Source organism: Lepisosteus oculatus, chromosome 27, assembly GCF_040954835.1.
Source record: "Lepisosteus oculatus isolate fLepOcu1 chromosome 27, fLepOcu1.hap2, whole genome shotgun sequence".
NCBI lineage: Eukaryota > Metazoa > Chordata > Actinopteri > Semionotiformes > Lepisosteidae > Lepisosteus > Lepisosteus oculatus.
In genome coordinates this window covers 6519552-6541890 of record NC_090722.1, presented here as the reverse complement: position 1 = coordinate 6541890, position 22339 = coordinate 6519552, and the positions used below count along the sequence as shown (strand labels likewise).

General features: G+C 53.2%; 1 protein-coding gene and 1 long non-coding RNA gene across 6 annotated transcripts in view; one reads left to right on the top strand and one right to left on the bottom strand.

The window, feature by feature from the left end:
- Window positions 1-3140: 3140 nt before the first annotated feature.
- LOC107075405 (uncharacterized) lies at window positions 3141-6307 on the bottom strand. The gene is made up of 2 exons (XR_001476940.2): window positions 6225-6307; window positions 3141-5453 (listed from the first exon to the last, which is right to left on the bottom strand). It is a non-coding gene; the product is annotated as an uncharacterized lncRNA (long non-coding RNA).
- Window positions 5396-22339, top strand: part of npr1b (natriuretic peptide receptor 1b) — a 52613-nt gene continuing 35669 nt past the window's right edge. The window contains exons 1-3 of one of the 5 annotated variants that reach the window (XM_069185421.1): window positions 5396-5488; window positions 7591-7727; window positions 8290-9614. In XM_069185421.1, coding sequence (XP_069041522.1) covers window positions 8840-9614 — 775 coding nt within the window. In that variant the 5' untranslated portion in view covers window positions 5396-5488; window positions 7591-7727; window positions 8290-8839. Of the gene's footprint in view, window positions 5489-6649; window positions 7728-8289; window positions 9615-22339 lie in introns of those variants that run through there. The other 4 variants (XM_069185420.1, XM_069185418.1, XM_069185417.1 and 1 more) reach the window with 4 other exon arrangements.

Genomic DNA, 22339 nt, shown 5'->3' with positions numbered 1-22339 from the left:
CTAAAAGCCGGCGCAGTGGGTCCTGTGTGTTTCAGATTGGCGCAGAATGAGAAAGACAGTCGGTTCTGGCTCTGGTGCCTGTGAGCTGGCCTGCACACCCCCCTTTTTCCCAGAGCTCGCATTTAGCCAATTGGTTTTCCTAAACCCTTCCGGCGAAAGGGCGGCACAGTGAGCATTGCTGCCTCACAGGGCTGGGGCCCTGGGTTCAGTTCCAGGCCTGTCTGTGTGGAGTCTGCATGTTCTCCCGGGTGATACTTTGGCAAAAGGCATGCTGGCCAAATTTCCCCATCGGCCTTTATCAATCATGGCCTCCTAACAATCCCCGTCTATGAATTGGCTTCATTACTCTGCTCTCCTCCCCAGTGATCGCTGATGTGTGGTGAGTGTTCTGGCGCACTATGGCTGCCGTCGCATCATCCAGGTGGGGCTGCACATTGGTAGTGGAGGGGATCCCCATTACCTGTAAAGCACTTTGAGTGGAGTGTCCAGAAAAGCGCTATATAAGTGTAAGCAATTATAATAATAATAATAATTAATTATTATTATTATTAACTCCCTTCCGGGGAAACTGGGCCTGGTGTGAGAGTGTGTGTCCTGTAATGGACTGGCGTCCCGTCCAGGGTATTACCCTGCCTTGCGGGATAGACTCCGGCCCCTCCGCGGCCCTGCGCTGGATACAGCAGCTGAAAAGGGGGATGGATGGATTCTAGCGGAGGAAGACCGCAGGGATGCGAAGGGAGGCAGCGGCAGCGGCCCCGATCCCGTTTGCTGTTTTCCGGGCTGGGCCAGTCCTCAATCCCAAGGAGTAAAGGCTGTCTGAATGCCGACCTCGTTAAAGGATAACGAGTTACGACTCAGCCTGCTTGGTTCAGGGGCAGCCCCTGGCCACAGGACGAGGAGGCTGGGACCCCTGTTCAGAGAGGGGCGTGAGCCTGGGGCAGCTGCACAGGTGCTGGGGGAGGGGTGTGTGAGATGAAATGTCTCCGTGAGACTCGCATCTTTCTATAACTGACGTGGGTAATAGTTCTGATTTAGAACAGCTGGGTGAAATAGGCTCGTTTGTCATTTTAGACCTCAGTTTAGAGCTTCCATTGAATGGATTTGGGCTGTAAACTACTGGTGATGAGATGGAGCAGAAACAAACATGGCTGTACTCTGGGCCTGTGGGCTGTGTGGAGTCTGATATAGACTGATGCTCATGTGGAGGGACACACTCATAGCTGTACTCTGGGCCTGTGGGCTGTGTAGAGTCTATAGTATATGATAGTACAACCACAGGGTGCAGACGTGTTTGGTCTAACAATTCCTAGATGTTGGAAGGTGGGATTGTTTAATACAACAGTGCTCCGTATTCATTTCTGAGCTGAGGAGATGTGGTCCAGTTCCTCACCCCAGAGGGTTGCTTCAGTAACCCCATTCCCTGGAGTTCCTGATGTGAACGCTGTGCACTGTAATCCTCGGCATGTCAGGAAACAGCCTGCTTGCCCATGATTCAGTTGGTTCACTGTGCTCTCTGCCTTTGAATTAGTGTCTGATTACGTCCTCAAAGGATCCTAAAGGGCCTCATTAAACAAATAATTAGGGCAATTAAGAGATTTAGGGAGCATAGGGAATACATGCCCAAAGCCCCTTCAGGGATTGAAAGGAAGCAGATCGATGAAGTGCTGAAGGCCCAACTCACAGCACACACACACAGGACAAGCTGACGGCCCTCCAGAGGGGACGCTACAGCCTGAGCCACGGTGGTCCTGAACTCCAGAGTTTCTAATCTTCCCAGTGGGCCAGAGCGAGCCGGCTGTTCAGAGGGCTGGGCTTCCCCCGAACGCCAGCGCTGACGCTGATGCCCTTATAAATCAGGGGACTCGTCAGGTGGGCCGGGACCTGAAAAACATGCCTTCCCCTCTCGCACAGAGAAGCCTAGCAACTGGCCCCCAGCTCCCTGCCCTGGCGCGCCAGCAGAGCCCTCTCTGCGGCTCTCTCAGCGTGCCCCCGTCCCTGGGCGAAGTGCATGCATCTTTGCACACAGGTTTCCTCTCAGAGGCTGCCATATGCGCCACACAATGGCGACTACCCCTCTCCCACAGTAGGCCTTTCTGTGTCCCCTGGCATCACCTCGGCCGGGAGGGAGGAGACCTCGTGACGCAGGGGCTTCTGTTCATGGCTCATTGACTGGGAGGAAAGGGTCTTAGGGATCTGGTACCAGCTCTGGAAAAATCCCCCAAAAGGCTTAAAAATAAGCCACGCTAACAGCTGCCGTTTTCTCAGAGTGGAAAAAAAAATTCAATTGAATGTCTACGAATTATTGTTTTGCTTTTTTGACGAGCAATTCTGCTGTCTGGTGCCAGAGAGAACTGGACCTCCGCTGACCGAAATTGTAGTCCCTTCAATCTTCCGTTTTGAATGTCTCTGCATCTCCCTCCCCCTCAGGGACAGGCTCCCCAGGCTCAGGCTGTATAATTATTCAGAGTGGCGCTTCGAGGTGGCATTTAGCGTCGCCTGGATAATTACTGGGTTACGGCAGGTGCGTACCGGGGGCCGGTGGTGACGCAGCGCGAGGTGAGGCACGTTCAGATGTCTTAATTGATCGCTGATGCACAGGCGGGCCGCGGCAGCAGCAGCTCAGGGTGGCTGGCGTTCCTCCGTGCCTTTCAGGGCCACCCAGAGTGCCCGCGTCAGGTCCACAGCCTTGTGGAGGCTCACAGGCTAAGGGCAGACACAGGTGCAAGCTATCGGCGCATTTCCATCCTTTTCTACATGTGCCAGCTGTAGTGTCCGTCCTGTTTTTTCCCATCCATCCATTTTCAAACAGCCTCTTCCAGTTCAGGGTCGGGGGGTGCCGGAGCCTGCTCTGTAAGGCAGGGTACAGCCTCACGGGGACGCCAGTGCGTCCCACAGGCACGGACACAGACGCAGAGAGGCACACACTCACACCAGGGCCAGTTTTCCCAGAAGGCAGTTGCACTACCAGCCTACCATCTGGTGGGAGAAAAACTGGAGCACCCGGAGGAAACCCGCTCAAACACAGGGAGAACATGCAAGCTCCACACAGACAGCAGCCCAGGAATTAAACCCAGGGCTCCAGTGCTGCGAGGCAGCAATGCTGGCCACTGTTCCACCCCATTTCTAAACTCCATATTGACTGATTTCTCAGGAATGTATTTTATTTCATATACTGTATGTGTCCATTCAGTTCCAAAGGTACAGAGTTGGCGGGTCTTGTGGTCCTGATTCTGCTCTCTATATATATGCATACACATTGAATACCAAAAGATTTTTAAATGGGATACGTGCTCTACATCCCCCCCCAGCCCCCCGCAAAAAAAACTATAGTAAAGCGAAGTGGTAAAGTCTATGATATAGGTCTACATGCACGAAGTGTCCCTACAACAGCGTGCGTACCACAGTCCTGTGGCAAAAAGGCAGTGTCTCGTGTGGCCGTTGGCGCTGTAGACTGCTTCACATGGGTGTGTCCTGGGCGACATGGCAGCAGGCCCTGCTGCTCACCTGTGTTGTTTCTTGCTGGACGTATACCTTTAAGTATTTACATTTGCTCATAAAACCACGCAGAATTGTTTTCTCTGAGAATCGCACACTGTTCAGTGCAGACGCACTGAAGCCCGTTGGAGAAAGGGCACGGTTCTGTTACAGACACGCGTAAGCCTCCGTTCCCAAAGCCACAGGCTCTTCCTGGTGGATTCTCCACGCCCAGCTCTTCATCTTCCTGACCGTCCCCAGCAGAGTGGATCTGCCAAGGACATCCCCATCTGTATTGCACTTGAGTCAGCAGCCATATCACCCTGCAACTCACAACTGGCAACCCACTGAAGCTAAGCAGGTGTGAGCCTGGTCAGTACCTGGATGGGAGACCTCCTGGGAAAAACTAAGGTTGCTGCTGGAAGAGGTGTTAGTGGGGCCAGCAGGGGGCGCTCACCCTGTGGTCCATGTGGGTCCTAATGCCCCAGTATAGTGACGGGGACACTATACTGTAAACAGGCGCCGTCCTTCGGATGAGACGTAAAACCGAGGTCCTGACTCTCTGTGGTCATTAAAAATCCCAGGGCGCTTCTCGAAAAGAGTAGGGGTGTAACCCCGGTGTCCTGGCCAAATTTCCCCCCTGGCCTTTACCAATCATGGCCTCCTAATAATCCCCCTCTATGAATTGGCTACATTACTCTGCTCTCCTCCCCACTGATAGCTGATGTGTGGTGAGCGTTCTGGCGCACTATGGCTGCCGTCGCATCATCCAGGTGGATGCTGCACATTGGTGGTGGTGGAGGGGAGTCCCCATTACCTGTAAAGCGCTTTGAGTGGAGTGTCCAGAAAAGCGCTATATAAGTGTAAGCAATTATTATTATTATTATTACTTGCAGATGGAGATCTTGCTGCTTGTGAAGTCGGGACCTCGGCGAGCGCAGATCTGTGTGAAATTAAGAATGGAACCTGCAGGGCTGGTCCGGGTAGAGCACTTCAACCCAGCCCCCTGCCCTTCGCTCTTTCACGCCTCTTCGAAAGAGGCAGCCGCACAGAAACTATCTCTGAATCATTCATGTGTGAATCAGAGGAAACAAACATGCAGTAGGTCTGTAACTTAAAACCCCCAGTGCAGTACACTGCAAACCCTTCCCTCATTGATCCATTACTATTGCAATTAGGAGCCGTTCCAGCTGTTCCAAAGGCAGTGCCGAGCAGGAGCAGAAGCCCGAGCCTTTGCTCTCCTTAACCGTTGTTTCTCTTCTCCCGCAGCCACTAGCTGCTGCCGATCCAGAATCGACGGGAGCAGCAGCGGCCCGGCGCTCGCAGGGTTAAGGCAGGAGAGTTTGTCAGCGAGGAGCTGGATTGTGTCTGTCAGGAGTCATTCAGCACGGAGAGAGCCACGGGAGGAATCCAGCATTTGCCCTTTTTTTTCCTGCCTAACCGATACCAACAGGGAGGGAGGGGAAAGGAGGAGGGGGGCTCAGAAGCACAGAGAGAAAATGAGCCGATGGCTTTCTAACTCCTACACGCGTCAACAGCGGTGAAGTGTTATCAGTGCAGCCGCATCCTCTGTGCTGGAGCAGGAGTAGGTGAGGGCAGGCGGTGGGGAAGTAATTGCTTAGCGATCTCTGCCTGGCGAGCGACAGCGAGAGGCAGCCAGCGCGGGCGAGGGACCTGCTCTCTCCTCCCTCTCCCCGCAGCCCCGCCGCCGGCCGCGCTCCCTCCGGCTGGAAGGTCTCGCCTGACACATGGGAAAGGGAGAGCCGGCGCCGGGAATCGCAGACGGCAGAGAGGGGAGCGCCGTGCAGGCAGGGAAGGAGAGAGGGGGTTTTCGATTAGACTCATTAGTCCCATCAGCAGATCCATTACTTGAATGTGGCAGGCTCAGAGGAAGACCCGCGCTCGGGTCCTGGCCGCACCAGGAGGTCGCCACCGGTAAAGAGTAGAGGATTGTCTCATCCCGCGAGTCCGCGCCGCACCTGGAGGGAACCAGGGGAGAGGTGATGAGGAGAGGGTAAGGGATAACATCTTTCCTGCGGCCAGGAACGCGCGGATCACTTAAAGGGGAAAGGAGCGAGAGAGGCAGATTATTGTGTTGCATCCTGTTGTGGAAACACGATCCTGCAGCGCACGGCAGTTTTGAAATCTGGCGGCGACAGGGGTGGGGGAGTAGTTTGGGGTTGTTGGGGGGGGGGGGGAGAGGAGGTAGGGAAATGGACGTGGCAGCAGATTCATTTCAGTCTCCGGAGGGACCCGTCCTCAGTTCAGAGTCAGTTCGCTGGAGGTGTCTGCTCACCGGGACCCTTCCCTGGATCCCGGCCCGGGTCTGGTCTGCGTCCGGCTCGGGGCAGGGATAGGGAGAGACAGAAGGGAGCAGAGCAGGAAGGAGGAGAAAAGCGGGGAGCCGGCAGGAAGGGGCTTTGCAAGCCGGAGCCTGGCGAGGCGGGGAGGGGAGGAAGTGGAGGAACACAATAACACGCCGCACACGAGCAGCCTGCGAGGAGAGGAGCTGAGGAGGAGCAGCCCGGAGGAGCGGAGAGCAAGACGCTAGCTGGCGACAGCACGTCTTTACAGGAAGGAAGAGGGACTAGTAAGGGAGAGATACTGCCTGCTGAGCCCTTACACACGTCTCACTGCTCACACTGCTCGGCCCACACAGAGCGCACTCTTCACACCTTGTTGTAAACTTCAACACACCGTGCCCTGCTCAGCCCCTACACCCCGCACGCGGCACGACGGCCATCACTCACCTTACTGCTCCACGCCGGTGCCCGGCAAGCGCCACTGCACACAGATTAAGCCACAGGCCTGGCCTCTCTCCTGTCGTTCAGCCCATCCTGGCTGCGCGGAGACTGCAGAGCCAACGCCTGCCGCCGCTCAGAACCGTACGCACGGGGCACTGGGGCGGCAGGGCTGAAGCCCCCAACCCGCCACACACACAGATGACAAGTAACCACATTCCTCTCACTCGGTGCCAGGAGTCCATTCGCTGCCCAGCCACCACACAGCGCCGCAGGGCCCGTACCAAGAGGCCCCGCTGCCAGACCCCAGCGCCGCGCCACGTGCAAGCAGCGCCGGTACCGCTGAGCCCGGCCCGCCACCCTCAGGCCCGCTGGCGCAAGACCGGCCCCGCCGCCGTCAGCCCTCTGAGTGACAGAGAACGGGGAGTGGAGAGAGAGAGACTGGAAGCCTTAAAACACCTCCTGCTTCTCCCTCGCTCTGTTCTCTCTCTCGCTCTCTCCCGCTGCTGTCATGGAAAAGCAGCTGCCTGAGAGGCAGGGAATTGGAAAGCCTGCCTTCTGCCTGAAGCAGCCCCCGGCTCTGAGGTGAGCGCAGAAAACCCCCGAAGTGCGTCTCTCTGCTCTCACTCGCTGCCCTGCCTGCAGAGCGCAGCTCTGCCGGCACACTTCCTGAGACTGCATATTTGCTCGTTTTCTTTTAAACTTCTGTACACTTTCTAGTTGTTGTTTTTTCGGAGTTGGGGGGGACTTTTGGTGCGAATCCTGCTCTCTCTCCCTCTCCGCACTGCGATGGCTGAAGCCGTCAGGATTGCGCAGGGACGTGAAACCTGAGTCGCCTCTGTTTCTCGTTTGGATCAGGCGGTCCTGACCCGGCGTACTGCTGACTTATCGGTTTGGCTGTTTCGTGTTTCCTTTATTTTGTTTTCCCCGAGTCCAGGGCTGGCGTCTCGAAAGCGGCTTTCTTGTGCAGTAACCAGAGGATTTGCTTGCGACTCCTGCGCCTGAGAAATCGGATCAGATGCTTTTGGCTGAGTTTATCTGTCTATGTATATATAAAGTCCTAGGTTGTGTGTGCCCTCTAACTGCTCACTTTCCCTTGAAGGTCTGCAGCACGCATAACTGGATCAGCTGAATATCTCAAAGACCCGAAAGAAATGCACTGGAATTTCTGTTGAAACTTTTCTTCGAACCCTGGATCTCTCGAGCACTGTGGCATCCAGACTTTTCCCCCGCAGCTGGCCAACCTGCCTGGAGACAGTTTACATTTGAGTGCTGCTTCTGTGCAAATAATGCCTTGGATCAGCGTGTAGCTCCGCCACTCTCAGTCAGCGGAGCTCTGCAGCCAATTTTTAATTCTTATCTCAACGCTTTCCAGCCGTTTGCCAAGCCGGGAACAACTGCGAGATGTTATCTACAAATCCCTGGATTTATACTGACACAAGGATCAGACACGGGGAGCGGTAACTCGCCTATTTGAGGTAATTGACTTTTGCCATCACAGAGCTGCGAGAGGTGAGTTTGAGATCACTAAGGGGAAAAAAAATCAATGCGATTATTAATTCGGCGAGACTTTTTTTTGTCTTTGAAGAATTTCCAGAGAAATGATGTGTTGTGTGTGAGCCATTCAGGTTGTGAAATCTCAGTGAAGTGGACGAGCATGGCAGCATCCGAGTGTTCAGCGTAGAGGGTTACTGTTTCAGCCTTACAGGAGAGTGAGAGAATAAGATCTGCGATTTGAACTCCTGAGAAGGCAGCACCAGTTTCTCTGCATTTCCAGTGACTCACGGGGAATGAGGCCAGTTCTGAGAGCCATTTTTTAATTGTCTTCCACTATACGTGTACTCATGCAGGTTTTATATATTGTGCGCTTGCATCTTCTGTTTGTGTTTATTTGTTAGAGCAGGAGCTGCATTCCTGAAGGTTGAATTTCGCTTTTAAAGAATCTGCTTCTGTTCCATCTCTCTGGAATCTTTTGGTCACACAAGCAGTAAAACCTGCTTTTTTTTGGGGGGGGGTGGCGGTAGGGGGTGTTTGTTTTAAGCAGCCCAGTTTAATTTGTTGCAATTCTCTCCAGCGCACAGAAAGATTGATAGTCCACTTGACAGCTGTAGATAGCGGGGAGGGAGGGCCCTCCGCGCAGAAACGAAAACAGAAGTGGCCGGTGAGAAAACTTTCTGCACAGATGCGGCTCCAGATTGCCCCTTGGCGGTTGTGTCCGCTGGCTGCCTGAGGCACTCCAAGGCTTGGCGTGACGTCTCGGCCCAGCCCGGCGCTCCGGATTCTGCTGCTTCGCTCGGAGAGCCGCCGGAAACCTTGGAGCGGGGAGAGGTCGAGGCCGGCGGTCACTGCGGCGCGCAGAACCCCGGGTCGTTCACCGGCCGACCAGCAGGCCTGACCTGCGCCAGGCCCGCGCCGCGAGCGAAGCACGTCCACAGGGCAGATGGGTCAGCTGGAAAAGCCAAGAGCCCGTAACTGAAGGAAAAGACAGCGAGAACCGCCACAGGAGCAGCATCCCGGGGTGAGACTGAAACTGTGGCCTGGGCTGCTTCCTCTCCTACCTGGGCTTATCGCTTGACTGGCGACTTCCAGCGATTGACTTAGGGGGTCACCCGAGCCAGCCGGCGATGAGGGCCTGCGGCGGCTGGCGGACCGGGGGTCGGCTCCTGCTCCCGCCCCTGCTGGTGCTGCTGCTGCTCGGCTGCCGGTCGGACGCGGTCCAGTCCAAGTCGGCCTGCCACCGAGAGGCCAAGAGCGATGCCCGCGGCTCCTCCCGGGAGGTGACCCTGGCGGTCATCTTGCCGCGGAACAACACGGCCTACCCCTGGGCCTGGCCCCGCGTGGGGCCCGCCCTCCACCTGGCCCTGCGGCGCATCAGCAGGGACCCCCACCTGCTGCCCGGCTACCAGGTGCGCTACTTCATGGAGAACAGCGAGGACGACGGGGGCAACTGCTCCGACTACATCGCCCCGCTCATGGCCGTGGACCTGCAGTTCGCCCATCACCCCTGGGCCTTCGTGGGCCCCGGCTGCCACTACGCGGCGGCCCCCGTGGGTCGCTTCGTCTCGCACTGGGGCGTCCCCATGGTGACGGCGGGGGCGGCGGCCTACGGCTTCTTCAACGAAAAGAGCACCTACTCGCTGATGACCAACACGGGCCCCACCCACAAGAAGCTGGGGGAGTGCACCTGCCACATCCAGGAGCACTTCAAGTGGACGAACCGCGCCATGCTGATCTACTCCGACGAGAAGATGGACGACCGGCCCTGCTACTTCGCCATCGAGGGCTTGTACACCGAGCTGGACAAGGTCAACATCACCACCGAGGAGTTCGTTTTCGCGGAGAGCAAGAGCCCTCTCGACTACGAGGCCATCATCCAGGAGATCAGGATGAAGGGGCGCAGTGAGTATCTGGTTCGCCCGGGTCCCCCCCGCCTGCAGCCTGCAGTTTCAGCAGGGGCTGTATGGGTTTACCTGCCTGTGTTCGAACACGTGGGACCAGTCTGTGCTGTGTGTGTGGCTTGTGATACAACTCTAACCAACGCTGAGGTGTGGTTTATTCACGCGGTATTTCTCCCACGGTTTTACCATGATGATACTGATGGTGCACATCACACTTCACCATTCTGTGCTTTCACCCTGATCTCACTGGGCTGTACTGCACTGTACTGTGCTTTTACCCTGATCTCACTGGGCTGTACTGCACTGTACTGTGCTTTTACCCTGATCTCACTGGGCTGTACTGCACTGCACTGTGCTTTTACCCTGATCTCGCTGGGCTGTACTGCACTGTACTGTGCGTTAACCCTGATCTCACTGGGCTGTACTGCACTGTACTGCACTGTACTGTGCTTTTACCCTGATCTCACTGGGCTTTACTGCACTGTACTGTGCGTTAACCCTGATCTCACTGGGCTGTACTTCACTGTACTGTGTGTTAACCCTGATCTCACTGGGCTGTACTGCACTGTACTGCACTGTACTGTGCTTTTACCCTGATCTCACTGGGCTTTACTGCACTGTTATGTGCGTTAACCCTGATCTTGCTGGGCTGCACTGCACTGCACTGCACTGTGTGTTCACTGGTAAGATGACTTCACCCTGCTGTAGCACTGTGTGTTGAATGGGGGTGGGTGGTGTAAGGCTTGCTTTGCTTTGGTGAAGCTGGGAGGGTTTGTTTGTGTCCACATACTGACTGAGCTCTGAGGCCCTGGGCTCCCCTCTGCCCACCAGTACCCGCGCACCCCTCTCTCAGAGTCAGAGCCGCGGCATCACAAGGTCAGATGACCCCCCGCCTTATAAGGCAACGGCGCAAAAAATATCAGATTTGTAGGTATTTCCTGTAAAACAGATTTAGTCTGCGCAGTGCTGTTTTTTTTTGTCATGTTGTTTTTCTTCGTCCCAGGCATCTGCCTCTTATTTTTATTGTTGGTGTCACAGAGCATTAGTTACCCCTGGCAGCTGCGGCGCGTATCTGCAGCTCAGCCAGAGCCGCTTGGCTGGAGGATGGATGACTTGAAACAGATAGCGCACCACCAGGTTGCAGGTTTTCCACGTCGCCTCTCCTCGCTGGGACAGTTTTATGGTGTTTACGAGCTCCGGCCTCCCAGGATAATGGGAGGAAATTCAATTAATTGAAAAACCCTATGGCCGTCGCTTGTGTGCCATCGCATTCCCCTGTTTTCCGAACAGTCCCTGAAGTCTGGGATTGATTAGTTCCCACCCCGGATGTTCTCTTGATTTAATTCGCCCCAGCCCAGAGAGGGTGTCGTAGTATTTCATTCATGTGTCGGACATGTGAAGAGCAATACGAGAAGCAAGCCATCGATAGGTGTTTCTGTGTGACTAACTGTATCTAGACCTAGACTTCTCCTTTCAAGGGCATTCAAGGTTTTTTTTTTAAAAAAAGGTCTTACGCACCAATGCAATTTTTTTCTCAGATGTTGTTTTCGTAACTTAAAAATAAAGAATGTGTAGCTGTTTTTTTAAACTGTAACTACAGTACAGCTTGGAACTTCAGATATGTGGGGAGTAGTTGGCCTGACTCAGAGCCCCTCTCCACGGCGAGGACTGAGCCAGGGAGCTGCTGCAAGGGTGCAAGGGAGACAGGGCGACAAGAAGTCCCGGGTGCGAGACTTACATAAGTAGATGTCTTGTTGAGGCATCCGCACGGGCTAGCGCTAGGCTTACACTCGTAAAGTTGTCCAGGCGGCCTTAGAGCAGCAGGGAGAAATCATACGCTCTTCCTAGAGCCCTGCCCCAGCGGCGGCCCAGTTCGGCTCAGGTTCTGACCAAGCTGGGCCCAGAGGGGTCTTGCTTCCGCCCTGCGCTCCATTGCCAGGGCTGAGAATCCAGCTGTGCCTTTGCAGCTCCCGATTTCTCCTCGCTTTCCTCACGGCTGTAAGTTAGTGATGAAGGAGATTGTTTCCATGGTGACCAGGAACATTCTTCTTCGCAAACCCAGCAGCCAGACTGAAGTACAGAGGTGTTCGTGCCTTAAATATATTAAAGTGAAGTATTTATAAACGTGGTCGTGGGCAAAATCTCGCTCTTCCTTTCGCAAATAACAACAGAATCTCCTAACTTACCTGCGGCTCCCCAAACTGTGATCTGGGGTACATCTGGCAGAAGGAAAGCTTAAGCTGACATATGGCTGACAGAGTCCTCTGCATACGAGTTTGTGTTTTAGAAAAGGGTGAAATATCCTGTGGGTCTACTCTAGTTTTTGGCGTAGTTATGTGTCCTTAAACCACAGTTGTACAGGGGGCGCTGTGCTGTGGGTCTGCTGACAGAGTGAAGCTCTTGCCCGTAACCACACTGATAACAGAACCAGATGTTTTTATGGGTAGTGTCTGTCTTTACCACCATACAGGGGGCGCTGTCCTGTAGTTGTCTTCCAGTTCAGCTCACAGCGTGTCTAACCGAGCCTGCCTTCCTCCTGCTCTGTCCCGTTCCATCCCCTTCCTGAACTGCACGGCTGCACACACCGAGACCGGTGGATCGGGGGGCCACATCAGCCCAGGCTTCTTTGAGTCAGCGGGACGAGACCTGGTTCTGGAGTTGCTGCGTCCGCGGACGTGCACATAGTTTGACCCAAGAGGCCACTGCAGTCCTCTGCTCAACACTTACTCGTGGAATACTTTTACACCCTTTTAAAGTCCCGGGTTCCCTAGCTTTTCTCTTGTGAATAAATACATCCGATACATCTGTAGCGAAGGATAAGGCCCCCCCACCCGTTGGTTTCTTGTCATTTTATGGGTACCCCCTCCCCCCGTCCCGCTCTGGAGCTGGGGTCCCTGTCCGTGCCCCCCCCACCGTACTCGAGCCAGTGAGCTGGCGATGGATAGAGGCCGGCAGCGCCGCGACCTTTTTTCCCTCGGATCCGACAGGAGAGGGGAAGTGTTTCACAATATGCCCCCCTCCCCTGGGTCCAATAAATACATATCCACATGATCAACAAACACAGGAAGAAACAGAGACAGGAGGAGGGGCGGGGGGAACTGCACCATGACGTCCGGCCGCCTCTCGCACTGCGGCCAGGTCCGGGCAGGGGCTCACACCTGGCACTGCTGGAGCAGGAGAGCAGGGATTTCTGATCCTGTCATCACATTTACCTGCGTGTTCCTTTTCCAAATAAGACCACATTACTACATTACATATGATATTACCTCCTGGTGTTATTTCTATAAAAGAGGCCTTCAGACTGCCGTGCACTGGGAGTCTGACTGACAGCACTGTAAAACCTGGAGTGGATCAGACTGCTGTGCACTGGGAGTCTGACTGACAGCACTGTAAAACCTGGAGCGGATCAGACTCCTGTGCACTGGGAGTCTGCTTGGCCGCTGTATAAAACCTGGGGTGGATCAGATTGCTGTGCACAGGGAGTCTGCTTGGCAGCACTGTAAAACTGGGAGTGGATCAGACTGCCGTGCACTGGGTCTGGTAGGGTTTCGTTGCTGTGTTGTTTCGGGTTCCCGGTGGCGGCTGGCAGTAAACAGGGACAGTGACAGTGAGTAAGTGTGGGCAGGATTCTCCCCCACCCACCAGCCACTTGTCTTCCAACACGTCACAGGCAGCACCTGTGTTAGTGTCAAGCTTAGAGTCACTGAGCTGCGTCACACACTTGGTGTGTGCCCACCTAGCCAGCTGAGCTCCTGGGCCTCCTGGCACTCCAGCGCAGCCCCAGATGAGAGGCCCGAGGCCCCGCTGCGAGAGACTCTGCAGCAACGGGTGATGCCGAGTTCACCCCTGAGAGGAGAATGTCTGCTAAATAAGTAATTACATACTCTCTACATACTCAGGGTTCAGGGGACAGAAACATTCAAATGGTGCTTTCCAGGAGCAAAAAATGTCATTAATAAAAGACAACATTAGAGAATATAAAAGAAAGCAATCCGAGTCCGTGAAGGGGCTCTTAATGACTCTTCACCTCCTGGAGTGGCCTGGAGGGGCAGCCAGTTCAGCTGGAGAGCGGGGGCAGAGGGGCAGGGTGCTTGAGCTGTAGGTGGAGAGTAACTGGCATGCAGTGCTACTCGGAGAGCATGACTTCACTTCAGGCAGATTGGAGCACTCTTGTGCTCAGCCCATCGGCGAGTGCAGTTTGGGGTGTCTGGGCAGTGTCTGAGAACTGGAAACAGGCCAGTCTTGAGATGGGCACAGAGATCACAGCACTGACACCCCCTCTTTGGAGACTTGCCCGTGCCAGACTTGGGCCTCTTCCGGGGGGGGGTTCTTGGAGTCAGTTTCTGGAAGGCTGCTGTTTCTTCTGGCTTTGCACCCCCCTCCTCTTCCGAGCTTCCTGAGACCAAACTGATCTAAGAGCCTGACGTGCTGACGTGCTGCTAGCTTTCTCTCCCAGTGCCCAGAGTACACTAAAGCGAACGTCTCCTGAACGTCTCTAAAGACAAGCACCTGCTTGACTGATCTGCTGTCAGCTTGAGTGATTCCAAGAGAAGGAAACAGTAACTTCAGGAGGCGTCTTAGAGCTGCTCTTGGGCTGGTGGGCCTCTTGACCTTCCGCCCCTCCAGAATCTTAGTGCTGGTGGCACCGGTACCAAACCGCAGTCCAGAGCAGTGCACGTGTGCGTGCGTGCCTGTGTGTGGATGCGTGTGTCTGTGCACGCGTGTGCGTGTTTGTGCGCACGCCCGTGAGCTTGCGGCAGTCTCTGGGAGCTGGTTCTGTTCTGGGGCTCCGGGCCTGAGTGCAGAGAATGGGCTGCTGGAGACAAGATGGCGCCTGCGTGGGGAGGGCGCCAGCACCCCAGAGCTCGAACGGAACAAAGAGAGTCTGACTCATCCTCTGTTCCTGTTGTCACATAACAGTAACATCCTGGCTCGTCTGCCTGCAACGGGCAAATTCAAAAATGTGTTTTGTTTTGCTCTGCCAGTACATCCATGTCTTTTGTTATTCACACACCCTTGGCTACAATGGCCCCATTAGACATGGGCACGCCTAGCTGCTGAAGTACTTGTAGCTGTACGAATGCTGACCTCATTAGTGCGCTGTGTGTCATTTGTAGGTTTGTGTGTTTTTTTCCCTCTGACTTTGCGAAGTCTCCTCTCTGAAAGTGGCTTCGGTCAGAGCTGATGTGCTCATGTCTCGGGGTCTCGTGAGTCTGACATGATCTCATCACAACAAGTGCGGGAGTCCCCCTCCCTGCTGCCTGAGAGCCCCAGTCCCACAGGTTTGATACCTCACCCCTTCTGAAGGCTTGCACCTGCTCAACTGCAACCCTAAAAGCAGACGATGAGTTACCCTGCAGTCCCTAAGGACAGGAAGTCTCTCGACAGTCCATTCCTGCTTGCTCCTTATATGATTCAGGGTGTCCTGTAAGGTTTCCTGGGAAAGTAAGATTTGTCCTGTAGGAAGTGCTGGCCCCTGGCACAGTGGGTTTGATGCTTGCTACACAGAGTTAAGCCTGTGAAGAGTGATTTGAGGACATCTGCAATGCATCAGTTCTCCTCTCTCCTGGTGTGCCAGACTCACACAGCCCTGCGGGCTTTAGAAGGAACTTGAAGTCACAGCTGTGACGATTAAGACCAATTACATCGATAATCGATCCAATTGAGTCATTAAAATCTCAAAAGCCCATGTGGCTCCCCAGAAAGAACCAGGAGGGAGGTTCAGTGTGCAGCATCAATAACGTGTTGCTATAGCTGGGTGGGTTAGAAGATATTAAATCACAAGTGTGCACTTTTTTGTTTGTTGAAATCCTGACCACCAGGCTGTGCTGCTTAACAGATTCAGTGCCAGTTCCTGTTGGACCGGACTTAACGGCCCTCGCCGCAGGAACGGCCTCCAGCCTGTCAGCCTCAAGCGCCTGTGAATAAGAAGGCAGTTCTAGATGACAAAGAGCTTGGTGACTCATGAAGTTTAATATAATTCCTACAAACAAGAAAATAATTGACATTCCGATAGTTTCGCAAACACTTCTGTCCCTTCTGTCCCTTGAAAACTCAGCTCTTGCTCTGATCACAAGCAGTTTATTGAGCCTTTTTACACTTATGCAGTTTAATGTGCACCACATGTTTAGTATAGGAGCATTTTCAAAACTGATATTTGATCACATCCCCCTGTATGAACCTCCTCCTTGCCTCTCCTCCTTTGCTAGATCCTATTTTATAAGAAAGCAAATAAAGAAGAGTTTTATAGAGAAGGTAGCATTGATACACCAGCTGTTCCAGTGCCGGAAGGCCTCAGGCAGCTCAGGAGACAGGCCGTCTTCTCTCTCTCTGCCTCTCACTCTTTAATAACATATCCCAGCGTGCCTCAGGGCGGCTGCCCTCTGCTGCAGTGATCGTGAACCGTGAACGCCCCCCGAGCGACCAACAGGGTTTTGCGCCAGGGTGGAAACTCGCCTCGCTGGGGAAACTGGGGAGAGTGCAGCAGCAGGCATGGTCTGGTGAAAATGGGGCAAGCAAGCGGCGAGTCCCAGCGGCTGCAGGGTGCTCCAGTCTTACATGCATGGTGCCATACCTGCTCTGGTCTTACATGCCTGGTGCCATACCTGCTCCGGTCTTACATGCCTGGTGCCATACCTGCTCTAGTCTTACGTGCCTGGTGCCATACCTGCTGCGGTCTTACATGCCTGGTGCCATACCTGCTCCGGTCTTACGTGCCTGGTGCCATACCTGCTCTGGTCTTACGTGCCTGGTGCCATACCTGCTCCGGTCTTACGTGCCTGGTGCCATACCTGCTCTAGTCTTACGTGCCTGGTGCCATACCTGCTCCGGTCTTACGTGCCTGGTGCCATACCTGCTCTCCGGTCTTACGTGCCTGGTGCCATACCTGCTCCGGTCTTACGTGCCTGGTGCCATACCTGCTCTAGTCTTACGTGCCTGGTGCCATACCTGCTCCGGTCTTACGTGCCTGGTGCCATACCTGCTCTAGTCTTACGTGCCTGGTGCCATACCTGCTCCGGTCTTACGTGCCTGGTGCCATACCTGCTCTCCGGTCTTACGTGCCTGGTGCCATACCTGCTCCGGTCTTACGTGCCTGGTGCCATACCTTACGTACCTGGTGCCATACCTGCTCCGGTCTTACGTGCCTGGTGCACGTCTTAGGTGCCATACCTGCCATACCTTACGTGCCTGGTGCCATACCTGCTCCGGTCTTACGTGCCTGGTGCCATACCTGCTCCGGTCTTACGTGCCTGGTGCCATACCTGGTCCGGTCTTACGTGCCTGGTGCCAAACCTGCTCTCCGGTCTTACGTGCCTGGTGCCATACCTGGTCCGGTCTTACGTGCCTGGTGCCAAACCTGCTCTCCGGTCTTACGTGCCTGGTGCCATACCTGCTCCGGTCTTACGTGCCTGGTGCCATACCTGCTCCGGTCTTACGTGCCTGGTGCCATACCTGCACGGGTCTTATGTGCTTCCTTGAAGCAGGACCTGCCCTTGCTGCTGTGACTGGAAGGCATCCGGCGGGGGTGGGGTGTGCCAGTCCCAGTTCAACATCCCTCTTGCTCCATTGCTCTCTGTCGCCATAGTGGCCCGGAGGCGGCCAGGCTGAACTAAACCAGCCTCCTGTTTTCCCTTCCCTTCGCTTCCTGTCCTCCCACTCCATATGGCCTTGGTTAAAAATTAATTCAGCCCAGCCAAGAGGGGATGGCGAGCACGGCCCCAAATCTGTGCGTGCTTAAAGTGCAGGGATTCGGCCAGAGCAACATGGATTCCTAGTGCGTGACGCACCGCTGGTCCCCCCAGCTGAGACAGGGAGAGTGCGCAGCTGACAGACAGGCCCACGCTGACAGCAGGCTTTATTTTAACCTATTCCATGGTCTGTAGAATTTGAAGGCACAGACTTTATTGGGCCAGGAGGCTCCTGGTTTGGCTGGTTTGGGCCCCACAGCTCTGCCCCTGACTTCCACAGCGTTCCCCCTGAGCCAGTTCCCAAACCCCCAAACCTTCTTGGGCTCCAGGCTTCAGGGGAGACGTCAAACTGAGGCTGTTCTATCAGAGACTCTGCAGCAGCAGCTGCTGACGCCATAGTCCGCCTCCTAACTCTCTGTGAGTCACTCTGGATAAAAGGTCCGTTCAGACACCTGATTAAGAAAGAATGGACACCACAGCAGTCCACCTTCACTGCTAAATGTGTGTCGTTTCACCTTCAGAAAGGATCCATATTTAATTCTAGAGTCAACAGCCCAGTGAAGAGAAAAGGCTTTATATTTAATAGTGGAGTCTGCGCCCTAGTTAGAGGCCTAGGCTCTGTTTGTAATACTGAATTGCCCCCCAAATGGAGAGGTATCTTTAGTTTTTTATGGGTAAAGAGTGAATAAAGCCAGCCAACTGTCTCCGGGTCCTGTCCCACTCGCTCTCGATGCAGTGAGAATTTCAAAGTAAAGGAATTAAGTGTTGCTTCCATTCAAAATCCCCATTCTTATTGCCTCCCGTTTCTGGTGAATAAGGGGCTAAGCCCAGAGACAAGGCTCTGCTCATCAGACTGTGGGTCTGAGATATGAAAGCAGAGACAGTGCAGGGAAAGACAGAGGGCTGGTTCCATAAATCATTCACCAGCAAGTTAGTTTACACCTGCTTTCTTCATTTGTGTTGTTTAATCATTAAAAGCATCGTTTTGCTCTTCAGCTCATTGTCATCTGCAGACTTGTGGGAAACACTTCATTTAATTAGTTCAGTTAAGTGAAATTAGTTCAAATAACTAAATAGAGACCCAAATAGAAAGTATGCCATGTGTTTATTTCATGTAGCACAGTTAAGCGAGACTATACGTACTACTCTCTGTGCTTTACCATGAATTTTACCTTTATCTTATCATGTTTTATTGCACTTAACTCTGGTTTTATTGTCATTCACTACTGTATATCTAAACCTTGTTAAAAGCAGTGCTACAGTCTTTCTCAGAAATATATAGGCAGTCCCAACAGCTGTTAACTATTTTCTTTTCTGACTTCCAGGTAGTGCTTTTTCTATAGCCAGAATGGAGCTATACACTAAGAACAGAGAAAAGTGCAAGAAGGGAGAATAGAGAAAGGGGGAGGTGGGGGTTAGAGACAGGAGAAAGGGGAGGTGGGGGTTAGAGACAGGAGAAAGGGGAGGTGGGGGTTAGAGACAGGAGAAAGGGGAGGTAGGGGTTAGAGACAGGAGAAAGGGGAGGTGGGGGTTAGAGACAGGAGATAGAGAGGAGAAAGGGGAGGTGGGGGTTAGAGACAGGAGAAGGGGGTGGTGGGGGTTAGAGACAGGAGATAGATAGGAGAGAGGGGGAAGGGGGGTTAGAGACAGGAGAGAGGGGGAGGGGGGTTAGAGACAGGAGAAGGTGGAGGTGGGGGTTAGAGACAGGAGAAGGGGGTGGTGGGGGTTAGAGACAGGAGATAGAGAGACAGGAGAAGGAGGAGGTGGGGGTTAGAGACAGGAGATAGAGAGACAGGAGAAAGGGGAGGGGGGGGTTAGAGACAGGGGAAGATGGAGAGGGCTTTGCCAGCGATGAAAGCAGAAGGCGCAGAGGAAGGGTGAGGGCAGCAGTCGAGCGCGGCGCTGGGGGAGCTGGGGCACGGCCAGCAAGTGCATTTACACAGGGAGATAACAGTTCCATCAGAGGCGGGGCAAGGTGACTTTGGGAGACTCGCGGATACCGGCACAGCTTTCAGAGGATCAGCAGCCCACACTTTAGCACAGCAGGTCCCTTCAAGACAACGAGCGTTTTCTTACATTACAGTCTCAATCCAGAAGAGAGAAAACCATCAGGAGCCCAGTTTTTTTTTCTATCAGACCAAACTTCCTTCATTTTTCTCTTTGACTGATTCTTTCTTACTTATTTATTAAATTAAATCATTACATTATTACTTAATTAATTCACTTTTCAATGGGGCCACCCACCCCAGTACTGACCCAGCCCAGCCTTGTTTAGGGTGAGATGTGATGCAGTCAGGCTACAAGGTGGCGATGGTGCTTCTCAGCTTTGCTGTACAACTATTCGCAGAAGTTCTTCAGGGCTAAACTAGAAGATTCACAGTATTGCTCCACAGTGATTGATTGTAATTGCTCTGTCTGGGTGGAGATGATTGATTCGATTTTAATAATTAATCCAGATTGATTCAATTCTAGCAGAACATTGGCTGCTGTGTTTTTCTGCACCAGCAAGGTCCGATAACTTTCTCTGCGCCAAGCCTATAAATTATTTTTACTCTCTTTGTCTGCTGTGGGCTGAAGCCGAAGATGAGCGCAATGCCCAGCCACTTTGCAGAGACCAAAATTCCCAGAAATGTGCGCATCCGTTCGATTTCTCCGTGAGCGCCACGTCAGAGGACAGCTGAAAGCCAGACGCGCAGGCAGCGTTCGAGAGAGGACAGCTGTGCTGAGTGGGGCTCAGCTGCATGAGGATGACAGCACAGACGGACTTCGGACAGAGGGGTGTGGAGAAGGCAAACCCTTCAAATAAGTCACAAGCTGAAATACAATTGAAACACACTGACCAGAAGATGACAGGCCCGCACCGGGAGCCAAGCTGTGACCCGCTGATAGAGTCCCGGCTGACAGACAGGCCGATAGGCAAAAGGCCAACAGTCACAGCGCCCAATTAGAAACACACGCTTCAGGCATTGTCTCTGGTGCTATTCTTATTCTTATTATGTCCCAGAGGCTGCTGGCATTCCAGGAAATACCAGGGCTGGGGCCGAGTTCAGACAATATAGCACACAGCAGTTCCAGATAGCTTGGCCCGGCTCTTGGTTACAGGCTAACCTTTGAGAAACATTCGGATGCCACGTACAAGAAGAGCCAACTGCGATTGTTTTGCCTGAGAAAGCTCTGCTCCTTTAGTGTGCGTGGTACAACGATGAGTGTGTTCGGCAGAACCTGTAACGAGTCTGTTCTGACTCTGGTCTGGTAACCTGAGCACACGCAATAATACCTGACAGCAGGATTGTGAAGGGAGCCAGAGAGGTAATCCCGGCGTCCTGGCCAAATTCCCCATTGGCCCTTACCAATCATGGCCTCCTAATAATCCCCCTCTATGAATTGGCTTCATTACTCTGCTGTCCTCCCCACCGATAGCTGATGTGTGGGGAGCGTTCTGGCGCACTATGGCTGCCGTCGCATCATCCAGGTGGGGCTGCACATTGGTGATGGTGGAGGGGATCCCCATTACCTGTAAAGTGCTTTGAGTGGTATGTCCAGAAAAGCGCTATATAAGTGTAAGCAATTATTATTATTATTATTATTATTATTATTATTATTATTAATCGGTGCAGGACAGCTACTGCTGGCAGACATCTATACTAAACAAGGAATGCGGAAGGCCAATATAGCCACTGACTGTCACCACCGCCCCTTGCACAGAGAATCTGAGCTCCTTCCATCAGGACGTCAATTTCGACCACCCAGATTTAAGTGTGTTAGAGCGAAGTCATGCTCTGTTCCCACGGCTATTAACTCGCTTCATTTACTTTATTGATTTCTTTCAACATGCATGTGTCTTATGCATGTATCTCACACACTGACGACCCAATTTCTTCATTTGTCTTTTAATCACGAGGATTTCTTTAAGCCGCTAACGTGTTTTTCTCATCATGTGCACGTCTTGTTTCTTATTTTATTTGTGGATGGGCTCGTGTCGTGCTCAGGCATTGTGTATATTGTGTTATGTCTTTTACCTGCTGGCAGAGCAGATTTCCCATCTGGGACAATAAAGGAAGTAGGTTAAGACTCCAGCTTCTCCCTGCTGATGAGCAGTTCACGAGGAGCAGGGTGTTCCTCTACGCGCCACTCTTTGGCACCTTCCCATGACCACTGGCCCACAGTTAAGCCAAGCTCATTACCCGCAGAACAATAGCTGGAGTCTGGGAAGCCTGTGTTGTAGCACATCTGTGTGGTCATTTTGCAGGCTCTCCCTGATTGTCCTCCATCTCTCACAGATTTACTGGGTGTGGGTGGTGATTCTTTCTCCACTGTGCGGCAGTGATGTCATCATTCGCGCTGAATGGGATCGTGGTAAAAGATAGCTGTGGAAATACCGTACTGCGATGAACGTTCCAAAGGGGATTCCTCTTCGCGATTCAGAGCACAGCACTGCTGTGGCGTGGCATAGAAATATACACTATAGTATGGTGAAAACAAGGCCAATCAATCTAGAGACGGCAGGAATGTCCACAGCCTGCTGGACACCCCTGTCCAAGGGGAGCTGCATGGGAAAACTGGAATCTCCAGGGCCGGAGTGCACATCCTGACAAAGCCATTAAGATGTGAACAATAGCTGGGAGCAGGAAACCCGCGCTGGAGACTTCATCACACCCCCAGAGACTTCCTGAGGCGCTCGTCCCTCTGGCAGATCCAGGACACCCAGCGCACAGGGCCAGCTGGCTTGTGTGTGTGCACACGTGTGTCTGTGTACATGCAAGTGTGTGGGTTACTTCCCGGACTTCAGCTCCTCTTGCTAACTAGTTCTGAGAGTAGCCAAAGTCAACAAAATGTACCTCTTATTAAGCAATTACATAGCAATTAGACTTGCATCAGGCGTGGTTTAAGATAAGATACTTTTACTAGAACAGTATATGCTATGTCACAGTTATTGTAAAGCAGTTGTGTAGGTAAAAGAATTTCACTGACACTGCTGTCATTGTAAGTATGAGTGAGTACTGTACATATGTGTTCACTAGGTCAGTTCTGTATGGAG